Source organism: Pagrus pagrus (assembly GCF_965226575.1).
Source record: "Pagrus pagrus genome assembly, chromosome: 17".
In the NCBI taxonomy this organism is placed as follows: Eukaryota; Metazoa; Chordata; class Actinopteri; order Spariformes; family Sparidae; genus Pagrus; species Pagrus pagrus.
Window position 1 is genome coordinate 15589924 of NC_140201.1, and position 27554 is coordinate 15617477.

Here is a 27554-nt window from a genome sequence, read left to right on the forward strand (position 1 = left end):
AAAGCATTCGCATGCACAGGGTATGAAGTGGGTGCGTGAGGACAGCTTATGTGTCTTTATTATTGTAGGCTGTTTAAGGGTCAACAAGTTCAAGCATATCATAGCAAAGGTGAATGCAAACTTATTTTTTGCTTGGGTCTAAGGCAGAGGAGAAGCAGACGACACATACAGTATATGAACTAAATAACAGAAGACGCTTTGCAGTATTTTGTTCCATCAACAATCAAGATGCCACAGTATACACACACCGCTGTGTCGGACTGTATTATCCCCTTGCCAAGCATTGACCGAGGGTGACTGGTCACAGCTGAGCTAGCTGCCAGCCGGACAGCATTGCCTGTTTAAAAAAAAAAAAAAACGCCCCTGGGTCCTTTAGATTTCAAAGGTTGAGGCGACACTTTTGTCACAAGGAGTTTCCAGGCACCCATTTGACATGATCAGGGGGGAGAAACGTGATGGCATCTGTGAACCCTTGAGACGATATGATAAATGACAATGTAGCAAAGACAAACAGGGATAGAGCCAGATAATATGAGGAAGTGAGAAGGGATGGAGGAGGGGTAGCTGGGTCTATTTTTCTTTTTTAGGCCTGCCTCTGACTGGGCTGACTTGTGGTTTATGTGTGTGACAAAGACAGACCAGGCGCACTGTCACCAACACTTGAAGAGAAAATAGATTGTGTTCATCTTGCTATTGTTGTCCCTCCTCACTCAGCCTCAGACAGGATTTAGACAGACTTGGCAGGGTGAGACGACCTCTCTGTGGAGAATGCCAATGCATCTATGGCTCTCATCTCGGGAGTGGCAGCAAGGCAAAAGCTGGGGCGTAGCCAAACAGCTGCGTCTGTGCAAAAACATCTCTATTATCTTTGTACCGCTCTGGCTATTCATTCATCATCGTCTCCTGGTGAAATCTCTCCACCTGCTTACACAACGCAGGATTAGTTTGATCAAATTTAACAGGTCATTGCAGGAAAGAGAGAGGAGGTTTATTTAGGAGCGTTCCTGTCCTATTTTGTGTACGGATAGGCCTTTATGATGAGTTTTCTGAACATGTTTTTGCACCAGGGTGACAGTTAACTGCTTCTCTTTGCCAGTAACGACGGGGTCATCCAAGGAAAGCAATTTGATTTAGCCCGTGGACACACTCTGCATCGGCTTTGACGCCCTCATTATATGACTACAGCGCTCAACAGATTGAAAGCCATATTCCTGCTAATTAGTTTGCTGCCGGGAGGTCAGATTCTTAACACATACAGTGGAGATATTGTAGTGTATTTATTTATGATTAGTAAATGGCATCTGTGTTCATGTTAGCAAATATAGTGGGTGTTAAATCTGAGATTCGTTTGATTTGTTTGTCTTTAAAATAGTGAAGTCGAGCAGGATCCTGAAACATGATAATGTGATAATCTGTCATGTAATGCCTAAGAGGATCTCCATCTCACTGTGGTATGCTTTAAGTATTTATGAAAGAGGAAAATTAAATGTTTTACAATGTAGATAATATCCTTAAATGTTTTATTCATTCATTTCATTGTACCATATGTTGGTGCAAGTGCTCAATAACTCAGTGTGCCTGAGGAATTCTGAAGCTTTCTTAGGAGAGTGGATCGTAATTTAGGGAATTACCATAATGAACTGGTTGAGGGATGATAGAGAGACATTTTGTTTTTCTTTTAACACTAAAATATTCTCGGGGCATTGAGAGTTTCTTTCTTATTCAATGCCATTTACTCAAGTCTGTTTTAACTTTGTGGTTGAGACAGGCTAAAAAAAAGCACATGTAATGACTCTTAACTTATTCGATTACACTTTTAAGATCTCAGGTAATAATAGTATTTAGCAACAGTTCACTAATGCTTTCTCTGAGCTTGAGGTGTAGTGTAAAAAGAAAGTATGCTTGGTATTGTATATAAAAGTGGAAATTTAAATAATGAAAATAATAAATCTACAAAATGAAATAAGATACATATGTTCCATACATTATCTCCTTGAAGGGAATTAAAAAATTCAAATCTACTGTTTAGTGATTAGTAATTGCTGATTTTTCATCATGTTACACCCCCTTTAGAAACACATAAAATACACTAAATAAACACATTTCTCACATTTTTATATAGCGCAAGAACAGGATGATGAACGAACAATGTTCTGGCCTCCCCGTCGTCCATTAATACCTCTTAATGGACACCTAATCGGGCATTATCTTGAGAACCCTTTGGGTCAGCTATTAGCCAGAAAGCTAACCTTAGGCTAGCAAGATTCAAAGTCTCATTTTAGATACAGGCTATAATGCATTAATTAAGAACAGTGAACATTCCCACAAGAACTACTTAGTAGGTCCACAGGTGTCTGTATTTAATTGACACCCTGCAGCCAATCAGAATTGAGTACTCACCCAGACTACGGTATCAGATGAAAATACACCATCAAAGACTATAAATATTTTTTAATTCGATCTCTTTAATGTAATGTATGAGTTTCTCTTGTTTTGCATGGACACATTTCAATGTTTGGAAGTGACCGATGTGTTGAAACACACAGGTCCCACTTAATGCATCCATTTATGTTTTACCTGCTGCTATTTCAAACTGCAGAGAACGTCTCCGACAAATGAGTCTGCCTTCAACAAAGAAGTTCTGGACGCAATCTGAATGATAATGAGTATATGCGTGGCGTCCGTGATTATGTAACAGCAGAAATGGAGATGCAGAAAAGCCGAGCTTTACTGGGATGTGTGTCTGCATGGCACTTTGCTGCTGCCTGCTTGTGTTTACATGCAATTAAATTAGCCTTGCCCCTGAGGGGTGCCTGCTTGGCAGCAGGAGAGCTGTAAATGACAGATGACCCGCGCCTTATTAGCAATGCTGCTTTGGGGTTGTTTTTTTTTCATTTGAAGATATTAAAATGTTTGATTTTTATCCAGTTTCTAGTTCTGCGGCACGTCTTTTTCGCACTGTGAGCAGTGTCATTTTTCCTGAGCCTGAGTCTGTATTAACATGAACACCTGTAAGCCAGCCAGGTTTAAACTCATCTCACATTATAAATAGTCCTGGACCTTTAAACTGCAAAACTATGCAGGGTTAGTCAGTAAAAAACAGTGTGCGGCCAACTTAAATATGCAACCCGGATACCTCACCTCAGTTTGACCTCGTCTCCTTCACACAGGCCTCTCCGGTCACTGTATCGTTGTGAGAGGACGAGTTCAGCTGCAGGTCTCTGTCAAGGACACGCTAACCTAAAGTGCAAGTCTTCCGATCTCAGGCTTATCTCTCCCCTGGAGGCAAATGTTAATGTGTGAATCGTGGTGTGAAAACTATATATATGAAACATAATCTTGTATAAAATATGCAGGAAGGGGGGCAAGAACACGGTATATGCACACACACACACACACACACAAGGTATGCATGAATTGTTTTCTCGAGATCTCAAAATGCAGGGGGGAAAAATCTTTGAACATTCCACCGAAAATCCTTCCTTTGAATCCCAAATTTTCAACCTACTTATCCAACAGGGAAATATGACTGAGTGCACTCATTTTACATTTTGCAGTGTGCAAAATCACTATCTCTTCAGGCTCAGCAGTTCCTGTCCCAGGAGCTGTACAGCCAGAGAGAAAGAGCGATCCAGAGAGAGAGAAAGAGAAAGAGAAAGAGAGAGAGAGGAGAAGTCAGCACTTCTAAAGCACGGAAAGAGACAGTAGCAGCTGTTAGCAACACAATCACACTATGCATAAGCATCTTTTATTTAATGAGTAATACCCTTGGACTGTGCAGATGAGTATGCACAGAAGGGACTTCCTGCTTGTACGGGTTTTTCAGGCAAATTGTCAAAATGCAATGTGCCTAAAAGAGATTAGAGACAGAGGAGCAATTATTGAATATTCCAGAACAAATGAGATACTATTTAGCAAAACAAGCCTGCTTCACAGCTAGAAATATATGGCACTGACAAAACTCAATGAGAATGTGCAAACTATTGTGTTGTTTGGCAGCTATTTGTCTGGATGATAACCAAACAGTTTCCACTGAAATATTACAGGATGTATCATAATGTCTTATCTTCTTCTGCCTCTTGGACTTATCTTCTGTGACCAGAATCATTTAAGCCAGCACAAGTTGATACAGCACAATGCGAGTGGCGCTTGTTATCATCTCATCGCTTGGAAGAGAGAGCCTCAGAGCAGATTAACAAAAAAAAACAAAAAAAAAACACACATACAGATATTATCTAGTTAGTAGTAGAGCCATTCATCAAAGTGGAACGCAGCCCTGTCTGCTTGCAGCCAAACTGCTTGCATGCCTTTATAATGATGCAGTGTGTGTGTGTGTGTGTGTGTGTGTGTGGAGTGAAACCTATGTAAACAGGGAGGGTTAAACTAAAGCATAGCTCTGGGGTTTTAAATAAATACTGGCTGGGCTTGAGAGCGCAGACAGCCTTAACACACACACACACACATGGCCATTGTCTCCACTGCTGACGGAGTGCTAGCCAGCCACCATAGTTGATGATAAAGCAGGCAGCAAAAAGCCCTCGCTAACAGCGCCACAGTGCTTATAAGCCATATCTGCTCTCGGCCATCTGGTGTGTGTGTGTGTGTGTAACATTAAGTGTTACTCACCACTCATCATCCAGTGGCTGCACTTGTAAAGTTAGAAATAGCTACTGGAGCCACTTGAGGATACAAAGAATTTGGCAAAAGTTTGGTTGGGCTCGGATCCAGGTGGTGATAAAGAATCTTGAGTCCTATTATGGATACAAGTCACTGGGTCACAAAATAAGAAGAAGGGCGATGTATTGCTCAGATAAAACGGTTGTTCCTCACAGAATAGTTTCCAGACCGTCTGATACAGACGGATGACATAAAGTGACGCTGCCAGATAGAGACAAAAGAATGTATTAGGTACAAATTATGGACCTCATGCAGCTGAGGATGCTGGATAGTCTCTTCCCTACACCATAATTATCACATCTAGAAATAACATGCCTGTGAGTCATTGTAACCTCCAAGTCGGTCAGTTTGTCTGAAATAAAATGTCACTGTGCCATTCATCTTAGGCAAAAATGCACCTGTGGGGCAGTTAAACCCATGTGTGCCTTATGCATCACATCATTCTGCCTTAATGAAAAAGTAAAAAACACAACAACACATCTAATGTATGTCCAGCAATCCACAACTTCAAACAGTCTAATGGAAATGATGGGTTTTGTTGATGGGTTTCATGTGAAGCTTTGGCAGACAGATTTTCAGCACTTCCATTTGAAATCTGTCCCCAGAGGATAATTCTCTTTTAGTTTGATCAGAAAAATCGAGCCAGATCTGTGTTGCAGTTTGTCTTAGGTATCAAAACAACAGCAGCTGCTCTGTTACATTTTTTTTGTTACATTTAACAGCAGTTTTACTGATTTTGACCAAAACCAGAGCTGTTTGAGATCACAAACAAACACTTTGGAACCACAGTTCATTTACCTTGAGGGCCCCCCTCCTCAGTTTTGGACCCTGGGTGACCTGCATCTCCTCAGATGAGAGTGAGATCTTTCTCCAGACAGACAAAAGGTAAAGTTGGCAACTTTTCTTAAAAAGAGAGTCAGCACAGCTGTCCCATGTGGCTCAGTGCAGCTGGGTTTGATTGACATATCTGGTGTGTATTTGGAGAGGATGATAAGGGATTCTCAGACTCCAGGGGATAATGTGGGATTCTTTGTCTCAGGGATCAAACCAGAGCTGTGCAGCGAGGAAAGCGTCGCTCCTCTCTCTGGAGGGCCACTGGATGCAAAGTCCTCCAAATCTGCACGGCCGGATGGATTAAATTTTAAATCTAAAACACCTATAGCCTATCATCCAAATTTGCATGAAGGCTTTGCATGAATTTTTAAAACCAAATCTCCCCTTTTTTTTTTTGTTTAAAATGTATCTATCCATCTGTTTTGTTGTTTTGCACTGAGTTAGGCGTAACTGCATCAGATGAATGAACAGGTGGATTAAAATCAAAGCTACCATCCGGATTGTGCACAAATGATAAGCTGCACTTTGGGAAAGCCAGGAGCTGCACATTAGCAGTGGAAACCTGGATGTGTGTGTGTGTGTGTGCGTGTGTGGTTGCCCACAGTGGTGTGCTGCAGTCCGCTTCCCCGCCGCTGTTGAGTAAACTACATGGACATTAGCGGGCGCAGCGGCACAACCACCGAGCCGGAGTGGATTAAAACAGCGTGCGTGTGTGGAGAGCCACTCGATAAACGACTGTGTAACCAATTGCGAAACCCCGGTGTGTGACAGCAAGTCCGTTACAGCAGTTTGCAGCTGCTAAACAGCAGAAAGGGAAGAAGGCTCTGGGTGAACTCAGCGGTGCCGTGCATTGTGTGTTAGGCAGCCAAGGGAGAGCTCGAGCTCGGCGGGAATGGCTTCATCTCCGTGCGGCAACAGTAACTTTGATTCCGGTCTGGAAATCAAAACTCGCTCGGTGGAGCAGACGCTTATTCCTTTAGTTTCGCAGGTGAGTACACCACAAACGTAAAACAACTTGTTCTATTGTTATTTCTGGACCTATTGTACTTTTAAAATAAACCCGACAACAGCCTCGTTCGGACACACGAGGCTAACTTTGACTGGTGTTTACCTGCGTGTGCTACATGTTTCCCTCTCGTGTTGTGTTTAAAGTCCGTCAAGCGTGTGGGGAATTCAAACCAAGTTGTTAGCTGCGTTATAACTGCTGTCGTTGTTGTAACAAATGTTTAATAATTCAGTGCAGACTTGTTACAAGTTGCACACAGGGGAGTGTTGAATCAGAGGTTAGCAAAACTTTTATTAATAAATGAGACTAAACACAGATTTTGTTGTCGTTAGGCAGAAGTCAGTATGCTACAGAATTACATAACAGGCTAGGCTGTACTCTAATGTAATCATGGGAGCAATTAAACCAATGTCCAGCCAACCGCAAAAACAAAAAGAACAATATGAAATAGGCTGTTTGGGTTAGAAATCATTTGTTTTTCTGGGAATTCTCCTCACACTTTGACAAAATGCAGCATAAAAGTTTAAATGTTTTTCCCCCAGAAGTTGTGTTTGTGCTCCCCTATGCCAGTACTGAGCTGCACTGTGACTCCCACTTCTCTAATTGGGCCACTTTGAGGCACGTGTTTTGTTTTTCAATAAACAGAAGAAGATGAAAGACCCACTTAGGGCCACTGCACTCTCTCAACAACTCCCCTCTTGCACACTCGAAAACAGTAGTCCCAGCTTTAAAAGCATCGAGTTTAGGTCAATGAGTTAATTAATGATTTTATTCTTGAGTGTGACAAAGTAGGCTACAAACTCCAAGGCTGTTTTGTAATGAGTTTTTGTTTTTAAAAAAAACACATAATGTCATTTTCGGCTGGTGATTTCCATTTCATTTCCCTTTTATAGAGCTTCTGCTTTTAATGCGACTGTTTCCCAGCATGCCACTTAGGATGGGAGGTTGGTTGCGTCTCCTGAATAGGGAGATGGCCATCAGTCTTGCAAATGCTAACATCCCCTTATTGTGCAGGAGACTAAAAGGGCCAGAGACCTGTAAATGTTCTGTTGTTTCCACTGGATGAGAGAGGCACCTCACTGGTGGGTTAACAGAATCTGGACAATGCCACGATGGAAGGTCCCTGACGTGTCCTCCTCCTCCCCCCCCCCGTGAATGCTGAAAGCCTGCTTCCTCCCTCTCATTTGAAAGATATAAGGTCATCCTGTGCTGAATGGACATCTGTTAGGGGACGTGCTTTCTGTAGTCTGTTAATTTTTTGGGTCATTCATACGTACAACAAAAAGAAAGTTTTGAAGTTGAAATCCAGGTTAGATTTTTACCTGCAGTTACCCCAAGAATACTTATAGTAAGCACTGCTGTAATATTGTACAAAAGCATACAGTAAATATGCTGTACTCTGCATTACCTTAATAATATTTACGCTGCAGCAAACTTATGGTGCACTCCCGCCCTTTGAGAAAGACTGGCAGAGCTCCATTCTTTAGCATAGAGGAATGTGCTGTATACCGTTACAACATTCAGCATATTACAGTCCACGGTTGAATAGTGGGCCTCAAGGACAATCTTTCTTAACTTTCTTTTTCTTTTTCTTTTTTTTTTTTGCTCAGAGTGAGGCATGTCCCCATAGCAACAGAGCGCTGCAATGCTGAAAGAATCAACATTACCAAGGACCGTTATCTCCATATGTTATGTTTTGTTGTTGTTGTCATTGTTGGGATGTCATCAGAAGGACAGTCACTCAGCTGGTGCTGTTGTTTCACCTGCTGTAAGCACTTTTCATCCACGGGGGTTTCACGCACATGAATCGCTCAGTTACTGCAAATATGCACAAAACATGTTAATAGAGCTGAAATCATTTGTTTTGCAGTAATGAAAATTGAATTATTTTTTGTGGCATGAAAGATTGAGCAAAAATTCCAAACATTTTGCGGTTCCAGCTTGTCTTATATAAAGATGTGCTGGTTTTCTTCATCTTCTAATATTAATCTTTGGGACTGTTGGCCAGAAACAACTGAGGTTATCGCAATTTCTTGTTTCGGGTGCTGTCATTTAAAAGGAGAAAAACATGTTTTTCCACCATTTATTCCTCTTAAAAATATTTTAAATAGTGTGATAAGTTAATTAAGTCAAATGTTTTATTAGGTGCACCTGAATTATGCGCTTGTGCAACCATTGTGAAGAGTTAGTTTGGAGCCTTGTATTTAATGATCACAACAATTGCTAGTTGCAGCCCTACATGTTTCAAAGTAACTTGATTTCAAACATGGATTTAAAATGATAATAATATACATTGTTGAATGATTATTGCGTTCATATCCAAAAGTAGATGTGTGTGTTATTGTTTTTGCATTCATGTGTGTGAAACCTGTCTTACTTGTGTATATACCAGTGGTCATTAGAAAGACAGATGTTTAACCAAGCTGTACCACGATTACCTCCTTAATGTGAGTAAGATAATTCAGTTAAGGGGGTTTATGTGACGGTTCTGAGAATCAGTACAGCCTTACATAGGTTGTAATTGAATTATTAGAGTCAGTGTAAATGCAATGACTGCGTGGGCTGTGTTACGTGGCTTTTCCTCTAATGGAGCTTTGTGTGCATGTTTGTATGCATGCTCGTGTGTTGTAGAGGTCATTAGATAACTATCAAGGAGGAAATGAAAAAGCAGTGTCAGTGAGAAAAGCTGGTGTTTGATAAGGTGTCATGTTGTGTGAGCTATCCCCTTCTTTTATTATGTATCTCCTCTCCTCTCCTCTCCTCTCCTCTCCTCTCCTCTCCTCTCCTCTCCTCTCCCCTCTGACGTTGATATCCTCAGGCCTCTGTTATCAGCTTCACTCCCACCACGGTGTAATTATAGGCCTGGGAGTATCCCCGCCTTGCACAACATACACAGGCACACAGTCCCACCCACCTCTTCTCTTTTCATGCGTGTATGTTCACCTGTCATACTGAATCCTTTTGCACGCACCAAGTTTTTGCAATTTAGATTGCACCCAAATGTGTCTGTGTCCTGTTTTTTTCCAATTGTGGCCTCCTGGATGTTTTCTAGCTGCGTCCCCCATCATTTTGACGGCTGAGGGCTCTTATTTGATTTAACAGGTCCTTTCTTCTCAGCTAGGAGTCCACTAATGTGCTTTACTTCGTTTTTTCTGCTACACCCATCTCCATACCAATGGACTTGCATTGTGAGGGGCATAGAGAGGGTAATGAATTGCTCCGGTGGTGGTCAAAAATGTAATGGGCAACACACAGAGAGAAGGGGAAACTAAGTGAAAGTGTCTGCGGTTGCGAGTGTCCTATACCTGTGATGTGCTCCATAGCCAGCTGCGAAGGCAATTAGCGATAATCTGGCTGCTTTTTCCCTAAGATTCGACTCCTGTTTTTGAAGTGGTGATTAGTGAAATAACAGTCCTGTTCCTGGGTTTCTATAATTGAGGTGTGTTCCTAGTAAAAACACACCAGCCATGTCTGGGTGCGGACATGGTGGTCCCCAGGCTGACGAGGTGTAAGGGTGTTGTTTGGAGGTAAAGATGTGTGGGAACGAATAAGGTCCAGGGAGTAATATGTGAGACTTTGATCAGATCGGTGAACATTTAAACACTTGTGACACCCTGGCCTTGTGATTACACAGCTATGTGGGTTCCATCATTTTTCTGCAGGGCTGAGCCAGGAGTTTCTTAAAAGATTTTCTACTATAATTGGGCCTGGAAAATCCGTTCTCTGTCCAAGTTTGTTAGCGTCGACTTTGTCATGCTTCCAGGGGTTCTGTGGTGCTTGCAGTTTTCTGATGTGCTAAAAAGGACTGTGGGTAAAAAGAAAGCTTTTCTGATTTCATTTTGCTCACAAACTGCATTCAAATGGCATATTTATTACCCAAACAAAAGCTCAGTGGCAGGTTGGACGGTGCGGTTTGCTCAGAGCGTTTTGTCACATAAATTCCCACATTAAACAAAGCGCTGACAAAAAAAGCGCTCCATAAACCACTTCTCACTTAACAGCTCTGTAAGCACAACCATCAGTCTAATTTTCAGCCGTCTTTCTGGAAATATCGGAAATGGAGTTTTATTGAGGTATGAGGCACTATTTCCCTCTTAACGTCTCTGGTCCTGTGGTGGGGTGACATGACAAACGTCCAGGTAGTGAAGTTGTTTTTTATACTGAGACAGAGAGGCATTGCGGTTGCCACCAGCCCTAACAGATCTGCTTCCTCCAGCCGTATGATGATAATGAAGACAAATGGGTCCCTGGCATGAAGGTGAAACCACATGAGGATTACAGTGCGCCACAAGCATGCATGCGCGTGCATACACACTCACAGACCAAAATATACTAACCTCCTGGGTATGAGACAAAATAAGTCTTTATTGTGTGCATTAGTGTGTTTGAAAGGAGGGTGGGGGATTCCAGTGTGGCTTGTGTGTCTTTGTATCTGCATACTTTGGTGTGTGTGATTGTTTGCCCACAGACGACAGAAACTAAATGAAACTGTGGTTCCAGTGTTTGAGGTTTGATGTGTCGTCACCTGCATTTTTTTGGCACTTTATCAGCCTTCAACCCTTTGAGCCTCAACTCAAAACAACAGGGTGTATGATAACACACTATCCGTGCAGGTTGGACGGCCACCACCATTTTTCCTGTTTTGCCATCATCAGTGAAATATTTTGAAAAGTGTCCAAGGTATACACTAACTCTCATACAAGATTCAGGACTGATACGATCCAGTATCTGTTTTGGTTGCTGATACTGATATAATTCACTTTTTGGATATTGGACTGACGTCAGTGATCCATGTACTGATCTGTGTTGATTGCACTCTGAAATTCACTTATGACTCATGTACAGAAATCTACTTACTAGTAGTTGATTATGCATTGCTGTGCACATGATCTGGTCAAGTTTTTCCAAAACTTTAAAGGAGTTGCCGTTGCAATTTGCTCTCCTACACCTGTTTGTATAAGAAGCCTATTTAACTTACAGTTCAAATAAATTACTTTGGAATACATTTAGATTTAATGCATTTTTGTACATTTTTGCATTTCGGTGTTTCAAAGGGGCTCTATGTGACAGCAATTTGTAGAAATTTACATGTATTATCATTTTTTATTGGCCATTTGTGAGCAGATTGTAACGTGATCGTGTGAAAAATGAGACCTTCCCCTCTCTCTCGGTTGCCTGTACAAGTACTGTGGACGACAGTGCAAAGGATGTGACTTTATGCACGTTCTCGAGTGCCTCGTCTCAGAGCCTCTCTCTGCTCCACTGACAGAGAGCAACAGTAGCTGACTTTTGTTAAAAAAATGGAGTCTGGGAACAGAAACTAACAACAGGCTTTCAGAACAACACAGTCTTTAATAGACCATATTCACACAGCAGCCACTGCAACCACCTGTTAACTAATGTTACTGTTTGATTACACCCAGTGCATTTTCACTTTCTGGCTAAATATGTTCATATTTTACAATTAATTCATGCCTTTCTTATTGCATTGTGTCACACTATCAAACATGTTAATGTTAGCTAGGAAGTGGTTGAATGCTAACGTTAACTGTTCTCTAACGGTAGCTAATGGGTTATCAAAATAGTTGTTGTTGATGCCGTCGTGTGAATGTGGTCTGTAAGAAGTGCTGTGTGGTTAAATACAGCCTCATGCGACTTTACACATAATACCACCACCGCCAAAAATACAAATAGTATAACTGCTAATAATAATAATCAAGAAAAATGGTTTCTGGTCGTCGTTTGATGAAAAACTCACTCCCTTCAACCTTTTTTTTTTATCTCTCTGACACACACAAGCGTTAACACACGTGTGGTGGCCTTGCATGACCAGTGTTTCCCCCTTGTCCTGCTTCTTACTCCTTTTCTCACTATTGCTGTCAGGGGAGTCATTACAGACTGCTGTCCTCTTTAAGTGCCGATAAAAGGGGTCAGTCTCACGTGTCGATCCATTGACCTCACCCCGGCTAATATACTTCCAGATGAGACAGTTGTGTATTTTTGTGTGTGTGTGTCTACGTCTATGTGCGTGTGTGAGCGAGTGCATGTGTGCACCTGAAACCTCCAAATAACCCAGCCTGAAGGGATCTGTCACCCGGAGAGAAAAGCGGAGTTAACTTAATGGTGAAAAAAGCTATCTCACCTCTGCCATTTAAGTTATCTGAAGGCTGTAGCTAATGGTGATAACCGCTTTTAATTGTCTCAAGGAAAGCTTCTGCCTCCAACCAAGACGTATTGCTGTCGCTGGGAGGTTGATAAAGTATTGATTGAGCATCCTTCCCATTATCAGACAGCCTCAGGTCTGGCATTCTGTGTCAACTGAAAATGGAAAGCAATATCAGGGACCTGTTGTCCATTAAAAAAAAAGGGTCCTCAAGTGGCTTTCGGTCATGCAGTACTTCTTCAGAAAACTGTTGATAGTGAGTTCTTATGAAGACTAACCAGGACATTATCTCTGTTTTGATATTAAATCTCTCAAATGCGTTTTTTAATTTTGTTATCGCCAAAATGAAATTTAATTCATTAAACAATTCTTCACCATGCTCAGCCTGTTTTGTATCCTCTAAAGCCCGCAAAGGCTATTCGAAACATACTGTAATATTCTTGTTTGTGTCAAGTGGCTGCTTGGCTCATTACCAGCCTGTATTTACAGCGTATTCTCAGTTTATGATGATTAGATAGTGGTGAGATGTCTCATCATGAGCGTGAACCACACAGGAAGAGATCTCTATCAGCAGGGATGTGGCGCCTAATGTAGCGTGGTGTTTTGTGTTGTCCAGCCTCACTGGAAGCACCCTGTGGATTGAAACAGATGCATAAACACACGCCCAGAAGCACAGACAAGGACATACTTATTGGCATTAATTACTCTGTGGTTGCACACAGAGCCCATCTGTGAACTTTAAGGAGAACAGCTCATGAGTTTCCCAGCCTGTCCTTCTGTAGCTGCACATCTGTAATATCTCAATAACAACACATCATTATAAAGGAGGTACCTGATATGGTAAGATAAAAACACAGCTATCTGGCCTCCTCCTTAGAGTGCTAAAAGCAGAAACAGACATATAAGGATGGACAGAAACATGAGGCGTTACTGTACATGCTGTCAGTACATAGGAGACTAAGTGTGTACATGCCCACTTACTGTAATCTTGTAGGCATGTACCCTTCCACTCGTCATGTATTGCCAGAGATATCACACAAGGTATCTATATTGTCTGCTGCCTGGACAACCACAGGTAAACAGATTAGTATTTGGCAGGCAGCTGTTTGTATCCCATTGCCTTTGTGTTGGCGGATTGTTGGCTCGGTGGAGTGATAATTCCAGTCTTAAGCATATGACATTGACTAGGACAGTTGTTCACTGTATGGGGTCTGGGTCTTGCTAGGGCAAGCGCTGTAAATCATGGCGAAGGCAGGAAAGCTTGCCAGTGTGTGAGGTTGTCTTAATTGCAGAAACATGTGTCATCTTAACATAAAGCTATTTCACTAGGTGCCCCCCCACCAACAAATTAGACAACATTTATCCCCAAACACCCCCTGTCTGTTATAATGTCAAAAAAAAATATTGACAGTGCTGTTTTTGAACTCCCATAATGCTTTGGAAGATGTAAACGGGAAGTATAATGTTGCCATTGGCTGTGGTTGAACAGTCAAAAAAATTGCGCACAGTGTCTTTGATGGAAAACGTAATTAGGTCAAGTATAGAGTATTTGTCAGGACATAGGAGAAGACAACCACGATGCTAAGAGAATCTGACTGATCTAGTGTACTGTCTGCTAAAGAGAGAAGAAAGAAATCATTAAAGCACCTTTTGTTAGCATTTAGAGAATTCAACCAGCTCTCATCGTTGCTGCCAGATACTTGTGGGTCGTTTGACTCAGTTAGGAACCCTTCAAAATGATTTGACCTTAGTCGTTGAGACAGTAAGTGATCTGTGAACCATTTATGTCTAGTTATATTTTGGATAATTTGTACTATTAAAACTATGCTGAAATAGCGACTAACAGTTCCCGATAGTGTACCCAAGGATGTACCAACAACTTTCACTACAGTACTTTGATACTGAATAAAACTTAAAACTGTGATGATTTTCAGGCAACTTCTGGATTTGTTGGAGTGTTTTTCCCCCAGTGATCTCTCAGTGGACTTTTGGATATTTATTCATGATGGACATTGGAGATTATGTTGTGACTCTGAATGATTTAGATGCCAGTTTTGGTAAACTTGGCTTTCACCACATGCAGTATCTATGTCTCAAAAGATTTAGAACAGCTGGATAGGGATATCTGGACATAATACTGAAAAGAAACTTTGCTGTTTGTAAATACCGTTCTTTGCTTCGGAGACAAGTATTACATAAATTACTGGATTGTAATTATCTAAAGAATTATGCCTTTTAAGGTCACTCAACACAGACGCACATCCCTGACGCACATCTCAAAGCTCTCCTATAGTCATCATGTTTGTTCTTCTCTCCCTCTCCAGCAGCAACATTGCTGACTGTACCACAGAGGAATCCTTCAGTCTGGCTTGTATGTGTTAATTGCTTTCTTCGAGCGTCTTTGAACTTCTCCCCTCTCGATAATGAGTTCTTTTAAAGAGATGGGGTTTGACATGACAGAACAAAGAGAGTGTGAAGGACACAGAGAACACAGAATACCAAACGTTTTCTTATCTTTTCTAATTCTGAATAGGCAGAAATTTTAAATATTTTACGTTTACTATATCACTCCAACCTTCTTCCTATGGTATAACTTACTTTCTCTGCATGAGAATGTAGTATACTACTTTTCTTGTAAATGTTGACTGATGTTGTTTAATTAGCACTTATCAGAAAAAATGCATTGGCAAGCATGTCACTTTTGACCTTGTGCAACTACATCAATATCAGAGTGAGGCCATAAAACCTGCAGAGTAAAACCTGAACTGAATACTAGTGATACTGAGCACATGTTGAAATCCTTCACTTTACGATGTGAGTTCAGGGAGTTAGTGTGAGGAAGGATCAGTATGTAAGAAGCTATAGAACCTTGTTTGTATGCCTTCCACCCTTCCTCTGTTGCGCTGCCCAATTTCCTGATTTTGTTTTCCTGTCACACACCTTACTCTCCTGCTCCTTCGTGCTAAGTTTCTCCCCATCTCTCTCCACTTAGGCCCCTGTTTTCTCACTTTTAATCTCAATCTCTCCAGAGAGCCCAGTGTCCCCGTATCACCTCATTAATTTCGCCACCTGCTGAAAAGCTAGCCACTGGCTACAGGTAGTGAAAAGTTCAGCCTTACCATTTCTCATAGGATCTTTTACCCTTTTTCTTCTGTGCTGTAAACTGAGACATAATCCTCAGCCCTGCACCTTTTCTGAAGAACAGTAACGGGAACGGCATGTAACCAGCTCAGCCAGATTTGGCTGTCGCTTTTCTTTTGACATTCAATACTTTAGAGCGATCAAGATGATGGTATTCTCACCATCCTTTGTCTGACCATCACATATCTTCAGGGGAAATGTTTTTGGAAGCCAACGCAGTGTTGAAAGCACAATCGTCAGACGATAGGATCTTACACATTGTGAAAAGACTTAGCACCGAGAATAGGACAAAATCATTTTAACCTGCTGATAAGATTACACAGAGGTGCTACGCTGTTCCTGAACAAGCAGGTTTTGTTCTCAAATACAGTGCAGCACAGAGCGATATTTAAAGTAGACGCATTTTCACAGGCTATTTTGAAGTTGTCGTTTCAAATGACAGCTTTCGGTGTCGAACAGCAACTGTGAGGAGAAGACACAGCATTTTAAGATCGTCCCATTTTATAAACCAGTTTCCTTGTAGAAGGTGTTTACCTACAAGCAAACCATTTTATGGTTTGAGCATAAACAAAGATATTTTGCAATTTAAATTGGCCCCGAAAAAGTCTATCAACAACAGATTCAGATGATGTTTTTCTCCTATTGTCCAAGCCTACTGACGCTTGTCCTTGATCGATAACCTGAAAGTACCTGATACCTATCAGTATGGTGAGTGTGTTCTCATCTTGTCACTGTTTCTGGGTGACTGGAGCCGGTGGGTGACAGCTGGGGGCCAGTCAGCCGGTAAAACACAGCCCAGTGTGGGTGCACTACTTAAACACACTCACAGTGCCGACCCCTATAAATAAGTTAAAGTCACTCACCTTCTATAAATAATGTTCCGGTTGTTCTGGACGTTCAAGCGTGTCTGTTATCTGAAGGGCTGAAAGGAGCTTTGGAGTTGCAGATGATATGAAAACTTTACTTGTGTTCGAGTGTGAGAATTACTGTTAAGAGTATTTATTATGGGAGGTACTTTATTTTTCTTTTTTTTGGCTTGTGTGTGTGAATGCTCCTGGTACTGGTTCGCATAATGGTTTTAAAGAGCCCTGGAACTTCAAATATGTAGTTATAATGTAGTGAAAGCATGGTCCCCAAGCCCCCCATGAATGTGAAAGAGTCACAACACAGGCCATTATGCAGTCTGAAATCAGGGGGGGCCGCATTCCTGCACTCAGCTCACATTTCGAGCTCCTACAATGTGTATCGTGTGAGTGCTGTCTGAAATTGTGTCTGTATCTTTATAGGAGCATCACGGCTCAGGTCAAAAGTCAGAGTCTCAAAGGGTGAGACCTTTCTGCACTCTATACTGGCTGGTATGCATGAGTTAGTTCCTCTCCCACCCCGAGGGCTTGAACTTCGCCGCGCTCCGTTTCCCTCACCACTTTCATCAATGAGTCATCCTGCTCAGCCGCCATCCCTCTGCATTGAGGGTTTTGATGTTTGGTTTGACACGATTCATTGATTTATTAATGTTCACTTTTTAAAGTCCCTTTCTTCTCAAATGTCAAACCTTCAAGACCACATTCATAAAACACCATTTTTTTCCCCTCCCTCTGGGTAAGGATTTGTCTTGCTCTGGGGATAGTTTGCATTCATGTTGACTTTCTTCCACACCTGACATCTTATCTTCTCATCTCCTTCCTTTCATCTTTAAAGAAAAAAAACTCCAGTGGCTGAAAACCTGGGAGGGCAGAAATCCTGGAGGTAGTTTTTGAGATTATTTCTTCAGACACTTGTGTTCTTATTTGATTTGGGCTCCAATAGGCGTCTCAGAAACCAAGCCCATTTTTCTTTGTCACTTTGCTTATTCATTTAAGAAAAACAAGCTGTATTATTTCAGAAACAAGCCAGTGCCTTTTTGTCAGGTGTATTAGGTCAGCGTCCTCAAAGCAGCCACTGCAGTCGTTCTTTTTCTGCAGAGCATGCTATCGCTGTGGGAGGCTGTCACAGAGCCTGGTTAAGCCACTTTCACACACTATTCACTGCACACTATTATTTGTCCATTACTTGTAATTACCCATCATGATGACTGATGGAATGTTTTCGAGGCTGAGTTGGCAAGCAGTTAGGATTATCCTGTTGAGGACTTTATATAATTACCCAGTCATTAAACACTGCTCAGTGTGAAGACAACCTGAGGGGGGCGACTCGCCAGTGGCTTGGTTGTTGTGTTCGTACCTCCGGGTTGTGAAGCAGCCTGTCATCGTCACGTTATGCTGCATCCAAGAAAGTGACTCTGGGACAAATGTTTGAGCAATGGCTGTTGCATCATTGAGACTGACTGACTAACACTTTTTAAGAGTTTAGAAATCTCCAACACTGCTATTTTACTCTCGGGGTACGGCTTTGTGGGATTTTTCACACTGGATTGAAAACCAACTGACACCCACGAACATCTGGCTTTTGTCTTCAGTGGGTACATGACTTTTCAGTAGTCATGGGTATTTATCAGCTCTAGTTCTGATGGGCAGTGATGGAAACATGACACCCAGGTGGACATGCTAATTTTCACCCCTTTTCTGTGTATCTGTGGCCTTTACAGCCACAGATACACACTAATATTGGATTGGACTTTCATCGAAATTATATTAGGTGATGATGGATCTGGCGAGGCTGCGTCGATTTACAGATCCGCCTCTTTGGGTTTTAGGCAGGTACTCGTCAATCTTCACTGGCGGCCAAGGAGATCCATAATTGGAGAGTAGATAGAAAAATACAGTAGAGCCTCATCAGGAACTGGAGTATGCTCTTTTGAAGTGCTTTCATATAACATTTCAACTACACAAAGAAATCATTGAGGGGGACAATCAAAGTTTGGAGTTAGATAGCAAGAACAAAGTTGGAACAGTCAGTGCTCTGGGCCATATTGTGTTTTTTGGCAGCATCCAGAGGTCTGATAGAGAGAGATTTGTTCTAGCCTATGTAAATGTTTTACTATTTTTTTTTCTGTCTTTTGAACGTGTGCTGTCTCACAAGGTGAGAATGATCTTGATTATTTAACTAAACTCCTAGGAGAAAATTGTTTTCATGGATGACTTTGTGGAGCTTGAATACCGTGCACACCGTGTCAGTTATAGTTATTCATTAATTGCAATTCTTTTTGTCTGCTTATGCACATCAACAAAAGGCCATGTCTGTGATCAAAACCTTTTACTGAAATGTTTGTGTTTGCTTTCTTTGCCTCTTCTCCTCCTGGATTGTAACCCATTTGCCTTATACAATTATGTGAATATTCTGTTACAGACCTGCAAGTCTCATCCAATTTGTGAAACCAAATATGACTTTATTATCCAGGCAAAGGCTGTTTAGAAGATATGAAAAGTTCCCCTCAATGTTGTGAGCAGCCAAATCTGATGGAGGGATTGGAGACCTCACATATAGATGCAATATTTAATGTCTCAGTGTTTTTCTGCAGTGTGTTACTTCCTTTGTTTGTGTCCTTGCCAGATTACACAACTACCATATCCTTGTAAAAGATTTATTCCCAGGCAAAAGTATGAAGGAGACGTCTCTACGAAACAACCTGGTCTTCTGTGAGAGAAAGAGCCCAGTGTAGCTTGGAGAAATTAGTAACTGCATACAGTGTGTACATTTCCAAATGGGTGGGATCTCATCTGCATCGCCCTGCGGCCTGGTCCAGAGACATCTTTTATATAACGCCCTGGATGTTTTGTGGAAGCTTGCTTAGATCAAAGATGCGCTGTCAGGCTGGCCTTTTTAGTTACAGTATGATAACAGTGAGATCTACATAAAACAGTTCGATACAAGTAAAAAATGTGTGTGTTGCTCCAAGATGTTGTCAGCATCTTGTGTGTTTTTTTTTCTGACGTGATTTGTTGCACACTCCGGGGCTCAGTTCGAGTTTGATTTGCCTGCTGGCTATTTTCAACTAATGGGGTTTCTGAGGCATTACACAATATCTTACATCTGTCTGAGATAAGCTAGTAGATGCATGTTTTGATTGTTTGCTGCCTGTGAACTATTTGTTACAGCGTTAAAAGGAGATGTCGTTAGTGGTATTCAGCTGCCGGCAGATCCCCACCATTCCAGGTGCATTCGCTATTTTCACCACCCACACACTAGTAGGAAACAGTTGAGCCCATTCCCAGCATATAGGCTGGAGCTACACTAATGAAATACTCAGGGAAACATATTTGATTTATTGTTTTATTATTTGACAGCAGAATCTCCCCAGTATTGTGTTTTGCTCAAAACAAGAACTGAATATATCCCTTTCAACTACAGACTTTCAGGTTATCTTGGTAGAATGAAAGCTTTTGAGAATAATGTTTTACACATTATGTTTATGTATATAACATGAATTAAATATTCACTTTTTACACCCGCACTGGAAAATTGTTGCCCTGACTATAGAAATGTTAAAAGATAATGTATTTATGCTTGGACCGACAATGTTGTTCTACATAAGAGGTAGTTCAACATCGGGGTTAGTACACATCTGCTATCCTCCCGAGAGTGAGATGAAAAGATCGAAAGCACGCTCACGTCTGTGAAACTACAGCTTAGCACAAAGACTGGAAACAGCTAGTTTTGCTTAAAAATCCACCCACCCGCACTTTCAACTCACCCAACTTTACAATGTTTATGTTCATTTAATCCGTTTAAATTCTTGAAGTCACTCTGCCTGACCAAGAACTTGCAGCACCATTGTTTCGATGGACCATTATTTCAAAATAGTAGTAACAGTATGAAAATTGGAAAGCTCATTTGTCAGACAGACCATTGTTCTGAAAACAAACACCCATGGCTTCCTAAAAAACACACCGTGTTAGCATTAACTAATGTACTTATTTGAACCCAAACCATGATCTTTTCCCAAGCCTGAAGAAGTAGTCTTGATGCCTACACCTAACCAAACCTATTGTGACATGACGACGAAGGTCACCTGACTACAACAATGAAGGTCACCTGCAAGAGACTTCATCCTTTCCTGCAAGTCCAAATACACTTAAGATATTAAGGGCAAAAGACTTTATAGAGGAGATATTTGGAACAATGGGCCTTTGGAGCAGTGGGCTTTTGTTTTAGGATTAATTGGCTGTCAGAACAATGGGCTGTCCCTGCCATGAAATAGTCTGGTACATTTATAACCCGTCTGTAAAACTACAACTTACATTTTTAAACTTTTAGTTTCAGCATGGATTAATCAAGTATGATAAAATGTGTTCATTTGTTAGCTTAAGAGGTGCTGTAAGGTGAATTTGTTAGATTTTAGACTGATATTTTTTAGATAGATGATAGTCCGAGGCTTTTGATAAGTGTCTCTCTGGGTTGTGTTGAATTCAGTATTGGCATTAGATTAATTATTATATTTCTTTTATTCACTACTTGCCCAACAGCAAATGGGTTTTAAAGAGAAGCCAGATCTTTGAACCACAACAGTAGTTTGTATCATGGGCTGGTGCTCTGCAAACGGTCGAGATCGATCCCCTTCTGCTCCCCTTCCCATCTTAGTTAACCTTGGATTCTGGTTAACAGAGCAACAATTGATCCACAGCCATGTTTTGTTTGTCTACCCCCCAGCAAGGACCAATAAATCAGAGGCCACTCTCACCCTCTGTACCTCTCCGTCTCATCTGGTCTATTCCGGTGTTATTTTCTCTTTACTGAAAGAGAGCAGTTTCTTTACCAGCTCTCTCTACAGTACCTTAAAACTTTTAAAGACACATTTTGCTTCGTTTCCTCTGCAGCTCCTCTCAGCCGTGCCTTCCTTTTTTTCCATCTTAGCTGTCCACCCTCTTTCCTTATTTACTGTATGCCCTCTGCCACTCTGCCCGACTATCTCTCCATCACAGCTGTCCGTCTGTTTTTCTCCCAGGTTTGTCATTCTCTCTTATCGGCTGCTGCTAGTTCCTCGAGGCTTCCTGCACCTCATATCAGCCTGACTGATTACACTGTAGATTGTGTGTTACTGTCAGTGCACTAACAAACCAGGTCAGTGAGGTCCCGTAATATGTTTTGTTACTCGAATGAGTAATACATCCACTCAAATATCAAGTACGGCTTTCATGCACACACTGAGCATTTGAATAAAAGTATATTATGTGTATTACTGATAAAGGATGACGGGTTTAATAAAGACTGATTTGATTTCGCTTGTCGAAATTTGTCAAACGGTAAACAACAAGCAACAACTAGCACAGGTCAGAGTGACTCTGGGGAGCTCTCTGCTCAGCACCTTCAGCGGACCCACTTAAGACTTGATAGATTTCCCATTATTTTCAAGACAGCCATGATGGAGCACCAGGTAGCACACAGCCTGTTCTGCTTTCCTTTTAGCTTCTGCTCCCTGAGCGGAAACACAACCCTGCCATGGCACATGAGTGGTAGGCCAGTCTGCTGCCAAGCCCCGGAGATGAATACTTCTCTTCATGTGAAACAATCACAAATATGTAATCTGGAAACCCTGGGCCGTGTTTCCATCCCTGTATTTGGAAATCCGTCTCTGAGAGGTTTCAGAGAGGCTCTGAACGCCTGAACCGTGGCAGAGCACCAAGGATCGATGCCAAGCTGTAATACCAGGCAATAAGTGGGATTATATTTGTCGTTTATTTGACAGTGAATGGTCCCTTGGAAAATATGAGCTGAGTTTATTGGTTTTGTCTACCGCGTGCCAACCTTACAATCTATTCTGTTGTTTCTTCTTGGCTCCTCTGCATACACGTGGGCAGGCGGAGCCGATTGACTGTCAGATTGCTGTAACAAAGAGCCAGCCGCTCTTCACAAGCAGCAGTTTCAGAAGAAGCGACTGGCAGCACAGTTTCAAAATCTGTTTAAGAAACACAACCAGCATTTGGCTTGCTGTGTTGTGTGATTTATATTCCGTTCAAAGAAGTCTGCTTTTGACATTGTTTTGAAGGCTCAGCCAAAATAAACTTGTGAAGCAAGTCTGCACTGTCAGCATCACATTTTGATTGATATACTAATTGCTAAATTGGTTTAAATGCTTTGTCCAGTAAAACATATCTGCATTTTTCATTATATTCGAGGGGCTCCTTGGTGAGTCAGCTAATCTGACCAAGCTTGACTTCCTTACACACAAAAAAGTGATGATGCACACTGCAGCAGCACTCGCTGTTGTGCCGTGGTGCGACAAAAAGCCGGAACAGGAGAGAAAGAGTACAGTTTTTGACACATATTCCGTGCTGTGAGTCATGCGAAGAGCCTGGAGCAAACATTTCAGTCGACTACCCAAAGGTTAGATGCCACCTCAGCTTTAATGGGAAAGTCACGGTCACCTGCAGAGATTTAACTGCAAAGAGCACAGATACGACAGTTTACTTTGCAAATCCTGCTATTCCTTTGACCGTGAAAAAGCAGAGTAGAAGCAGCTGAAATCTCAGTTCTGTACTAAGAATGAAAATGAAAAGAAGAGTCATTGCTTGAACTGTCTTCATCAGCCTTTTTCACTTCTTTAGTCAGATATTTTGTGGCATTATACAGGAATCAGGAACCATTACTAGTTCAACATTTTGGAGATACTCCTTTCTTGGTGAAAGTTAGATGAGGGGCTAACATGACTCCAGACTCTAACATATGTATTGTAAATACAGTGTTGCCCACACATAAACTTTACTTAGGCGGGCTGTCTGGGTATATTTACAGCCTATTTAATGTAGGCTTGCTTATAGTACACCTGCTACAGGTACGTAGCCATTCTGTTGGAAACACTGAAATAAAAAGCTACAGCTATATCTTAGCTAAGCATATGGACTGAAAACCGTGTAGACATGAAAGTGGTATCAGTCTTCTCATCCTAATGCCTTAAGTCACACTTCATGTCTTTCAAAGTCGTCAGATCACTGTACTGTTCACACCACACAACTTTCAGTCGTGGTTTGCATACCCCAAGGCAACAGCAACAGGAGTCACACATACTTGGAGGAATCCCCGACGAGTCTATCTGGTCTTCACGCTACGTTTTCTGGCTTGTTGCTGCTCAGGTGGTCTTCCATCTCTGCTTCTTAACTCCTCTCCCCCAGCCCGTGTCTGCATTCATTGACTGTAGCTCGTTGCATGGTTCCCCTATCTGTCCCTGTCAAAACAACATAGCATGCTTGAGATCTTTCAGGATTCTGTGAGGCATCGGTGAGCTGTCTTTGAACTGTTCACATGCAGCAATTGAGCGCCGATTTGGGATTGATCTTGGGTTTTGTTGCCAGTCTCCAGTAACTGTTGGTGGGTGGAAAATCAGTGCTACAATCCTGTAATGTGCAGAGTGTAGCTTCAGAAAGAAAGCAAATAAGGGTGAGTCCCAAAATGTTGAATTATTCCTTTAACTACAAAACACTGATACATTGAGAAATGTGGCAGATTTTGTAAAATGGAAAAAGGGTTTGTTGGAAAATGTTGTTATATTCCTCAAACCAAGGAATTAAGACACATATTGCTTTAGTATGGAACTAGGGTAAAGTATTGACCTCATTTTCAAATAGTATACCCATCTGGAGTCTTGACTGCACAAGAAAATAATAATATTCAAGTAAATATATGTATAGTCATCTATTTCTATTTCTTCAGTAAAGTAAATAGTAAGGGCACAGAGAAGACACTGCCACAGCATGAAAAGCTCGGCACATGTAGGTCTCATGGCCCGGGTGAGCCACCGCCTCGGGGAGCTCTGTATCTGAGGCTGACCCCCACAGTACATTCCTCGATGCATCCCCAGGTACACCTGAGAAGGGGCAGGTGAACAGGTGAGACAGCCGGAGGGAGTTTGACCTGGCAGTCACGTTGTGTTCAGGGCACATCTCTCCCCTCCTTGGTTGACCCCCCCCCTCCCTGACATTCTCTTTGTCTGTCTCCGTCTCCCTCCCTCCCACCTTCTATCCAGAGAATTACGTGAGCAAGAAGGAATGAAAAGCGGTATTGTGCTCTGTTGACTGCAAGCTGTGTGTGTGTGTGTGTGTTACTGTGTTTCAGAGGCTGTCTTTTCTCTACTCTAGTGCTATGCAACTATGCAGACATCGCGGCCTTGGCATGCCATGGTGGTCACAGGAGCACAGAACATGCTTCAACCAGCGTCATACTTACCATCTCTTCTATGTCAGCGTCCAATCTCACCTGCAACACACACAGAGCATGCCTGTACAACATCAGTGGTATGATTTGCTGCTAAAAAGTTGTTTTTCTGAAGACAGAAGTTTAATTACATCATTTGTACGCGCACATTAACTGTTTTATTCACTGAATAATGTAGGAAGTGGAATGTAGCCTAGCAAAATCTCTCTGTAAATAAGAAATTGCCTCATGATACTGACTGGAACAGAGCCCAGGACCACAATACTGTCTCCGTTAGACTGCAATGCCTACGTGTGACCCCCTTCTGGCCCCAAGACTTCTTGTGATTGTTCACAGTGAGAATGAAGACATATTTCATCATGTTTCTAACTTGAGCGCCTAAAAATAAAAGAAGTAAAATCTTTTCCCATAGAGAGGAAGACAACAGATTGAGGTCTGTGTTTTCACTGCTTGTGATGTGAAGTTAACAGGCTTTTTTTTAGTCACGAAATGTGACTGGCATGCACTGGTGCTAAGGCTTTGAATTGAATCCTTTATACTCATTTAGTGCCGACAGAAATATTCCTATAACACAAAGCATTGGAAACTATCAAGTACCAAACGTTGGCATTGAATTTCTGGACAGATTTGTTGTCTTGGTTGCCTATCAGATAAATCATGATTCAACATTTAAAAATATGTCAGATAGCCTTGAGCTTTTAAGAGATAAGCTTTTTTTAATACAAAAGGGTTCTGAGATTTCAAACACCAATAGGCTGTGACTAGTACGCAAGTAAATGTCTGTATCGACCAGGGCATTGTTTGAGCTTCAGGATCGCGTGTGCAAAATTGTCACGTCACAGGACATGCAATGTGAGGTCACACAAAACATGTCATGCTACAGCTTTTTTGCTGCTTGATACAAAGGGAAACTTGCACGGCTGTCATTTTCCATAATCTAATCTACAACAGAAGTCTGTCTGATATTACATAATTTAGTCCGGTTCTTGGTCATTGTCCTTCTTGAGTAGTTGGTTATACGCACTGGGACTCAGCTAGTTTTAATTCATCAGCTCTAACCTTCTCGTTGATGTTTGCTGTGGATTCAATCTGCCTGTCCACATATTCAAATGTCAGCTGTGATTGTTGAGCCAAAGCTTGAAGGCCAAATGTTGCCCTTTTCTCATACAACTCCAATGAGGTACAATCTGATAAAAATCCAAACTCATTCAACTGCTGGCCCTGTTCAGGTCGTCTTTACTGTCCAAATACTGTCAGCTCTTGTCTCTGTATCCGCATGCAGGTACGGCCCCCACTTCATTGCGGCTACCTCCATCAGTGTCCGCCTGCTCGTTGTCTCATTGGCTGCATATCTGCTGGCAAGCTTGAGCCGAGTGGGCTAAGGTTCATGTCGTGCTTGTCTTCTGATCTGTAACCTTTTTCACGTGTCGCCCGCTTTCTCACCCATCATGTTTACTTTGTCTATCCGCTGCTCAGACTCTAGTCAAACAAAGTGAAATCTGGCTCCGTGCATTACATCATCACATCTCTGCCAGCTTTGAGTGAAACACGAAAACATGGCGATTGAAATACAGCTCGCTTGAGCAACGATAAGTCACTAATTCCACTTAACTGTTATGGCTAACATACACTTAGGAAGACTTACTGTTCCCAACAAAAGGTAATGCCATGTTTGAAATGACCTGAGGCATACAGAAACAAACCTTGACTAAGCACTGTAGCAGAATTGTAATATGAATAATTCAATGTCATCATTTATTGAATCCATATGATTAATTTAATTATTGTTTTCCACCTGGGGAAGTAGAAATAAACTGCTAATGCAACAGAAATACATTATCCCCTTATGAGTTCAAGAGCCTGATGGATACTGGATTCTTGGGGCTGATGCTGGTACCGATATTGGGGATTTTAAAATTAAGATATCTATTTGCTGATGTTTCTATCTACACAGAATGTATGTATAAACACACATTTTTGCAGTGATACGTCAATTGTGGTTATCAAACACTTACGTATATACATATTTGATGGAGGTAATGTATTTAACAGTTAAACAATTAACATTATTGTCCAGAATTGCATTAGAGCACTTAAACAGTAAGCATCACTTTAAATAGTAAGTTTACTTAAATATGGAGTTTCTGCTTTTCTCAGTTTTATGCCATATGGAGCGAATATCTTTGGGTTTCTCTGGACATTGAGAAACTGGAATGAAAATTTTTCACAATGTTCTAAAATTTAATTGACCAAATGTTTTCCCAGTTGCTCTTCAAGATAATCAGCAGCTGTGCTTCTGCTTCAAAGTGCTCCAATATGTTCAACAGCTATTTTTTCATTGTCTTATATATATACTGATATCAAACTCATGCTGTGATAATTATGTTGAGAAAAGGAAATGTGAAGTAGAAAAGCAGTGTTCTCATGCAACTGCAGTTAAAGTTCAATAATAGGTCTCAAAGAGACATAAGCACACAGAGAGGCCCTGGGGGCATAAATACACAGGGATGCTAATGTGTTTGTTGGCAGTAGCTTCACTATGCTACATGGCTGTCAGCTTGCCTTGTCTGTTGGCCTCTGTAGTCTTCCCACATCCATCACCTCCTCTGTGCCCTTCTCCCCCCTCTGTTCCCCTCTTTGGCAATCAGC

General features: G+C 41.6%; 1 protein-coding gene across 1 annotated transcript in view; it reads left to right on the top strand.

Moving 5' to 3' along the window:
* Positions 1 to 6167: 6167 nt before the first annotated feature.
* ctnnal1 (catenin (cadherin-associated protein), alpha-like 1) overlaps positions 6168 to 27554 on the top strand; it is a 53894-nt gene continuing 32507 nt past the window's right edge. Inside the window, exon 1 of the mRNA XM_084380018.1 lies at positions 6168 to 6499. Coding sequence (XP_084236144.1) covers positions 6404 to 6499 — 96 coding nt within the window. The 5' untranslated portion in view covers positions 6168 to 6403. The remainder of the gene's footprint in view (positions 6500 to 27554) is intronic.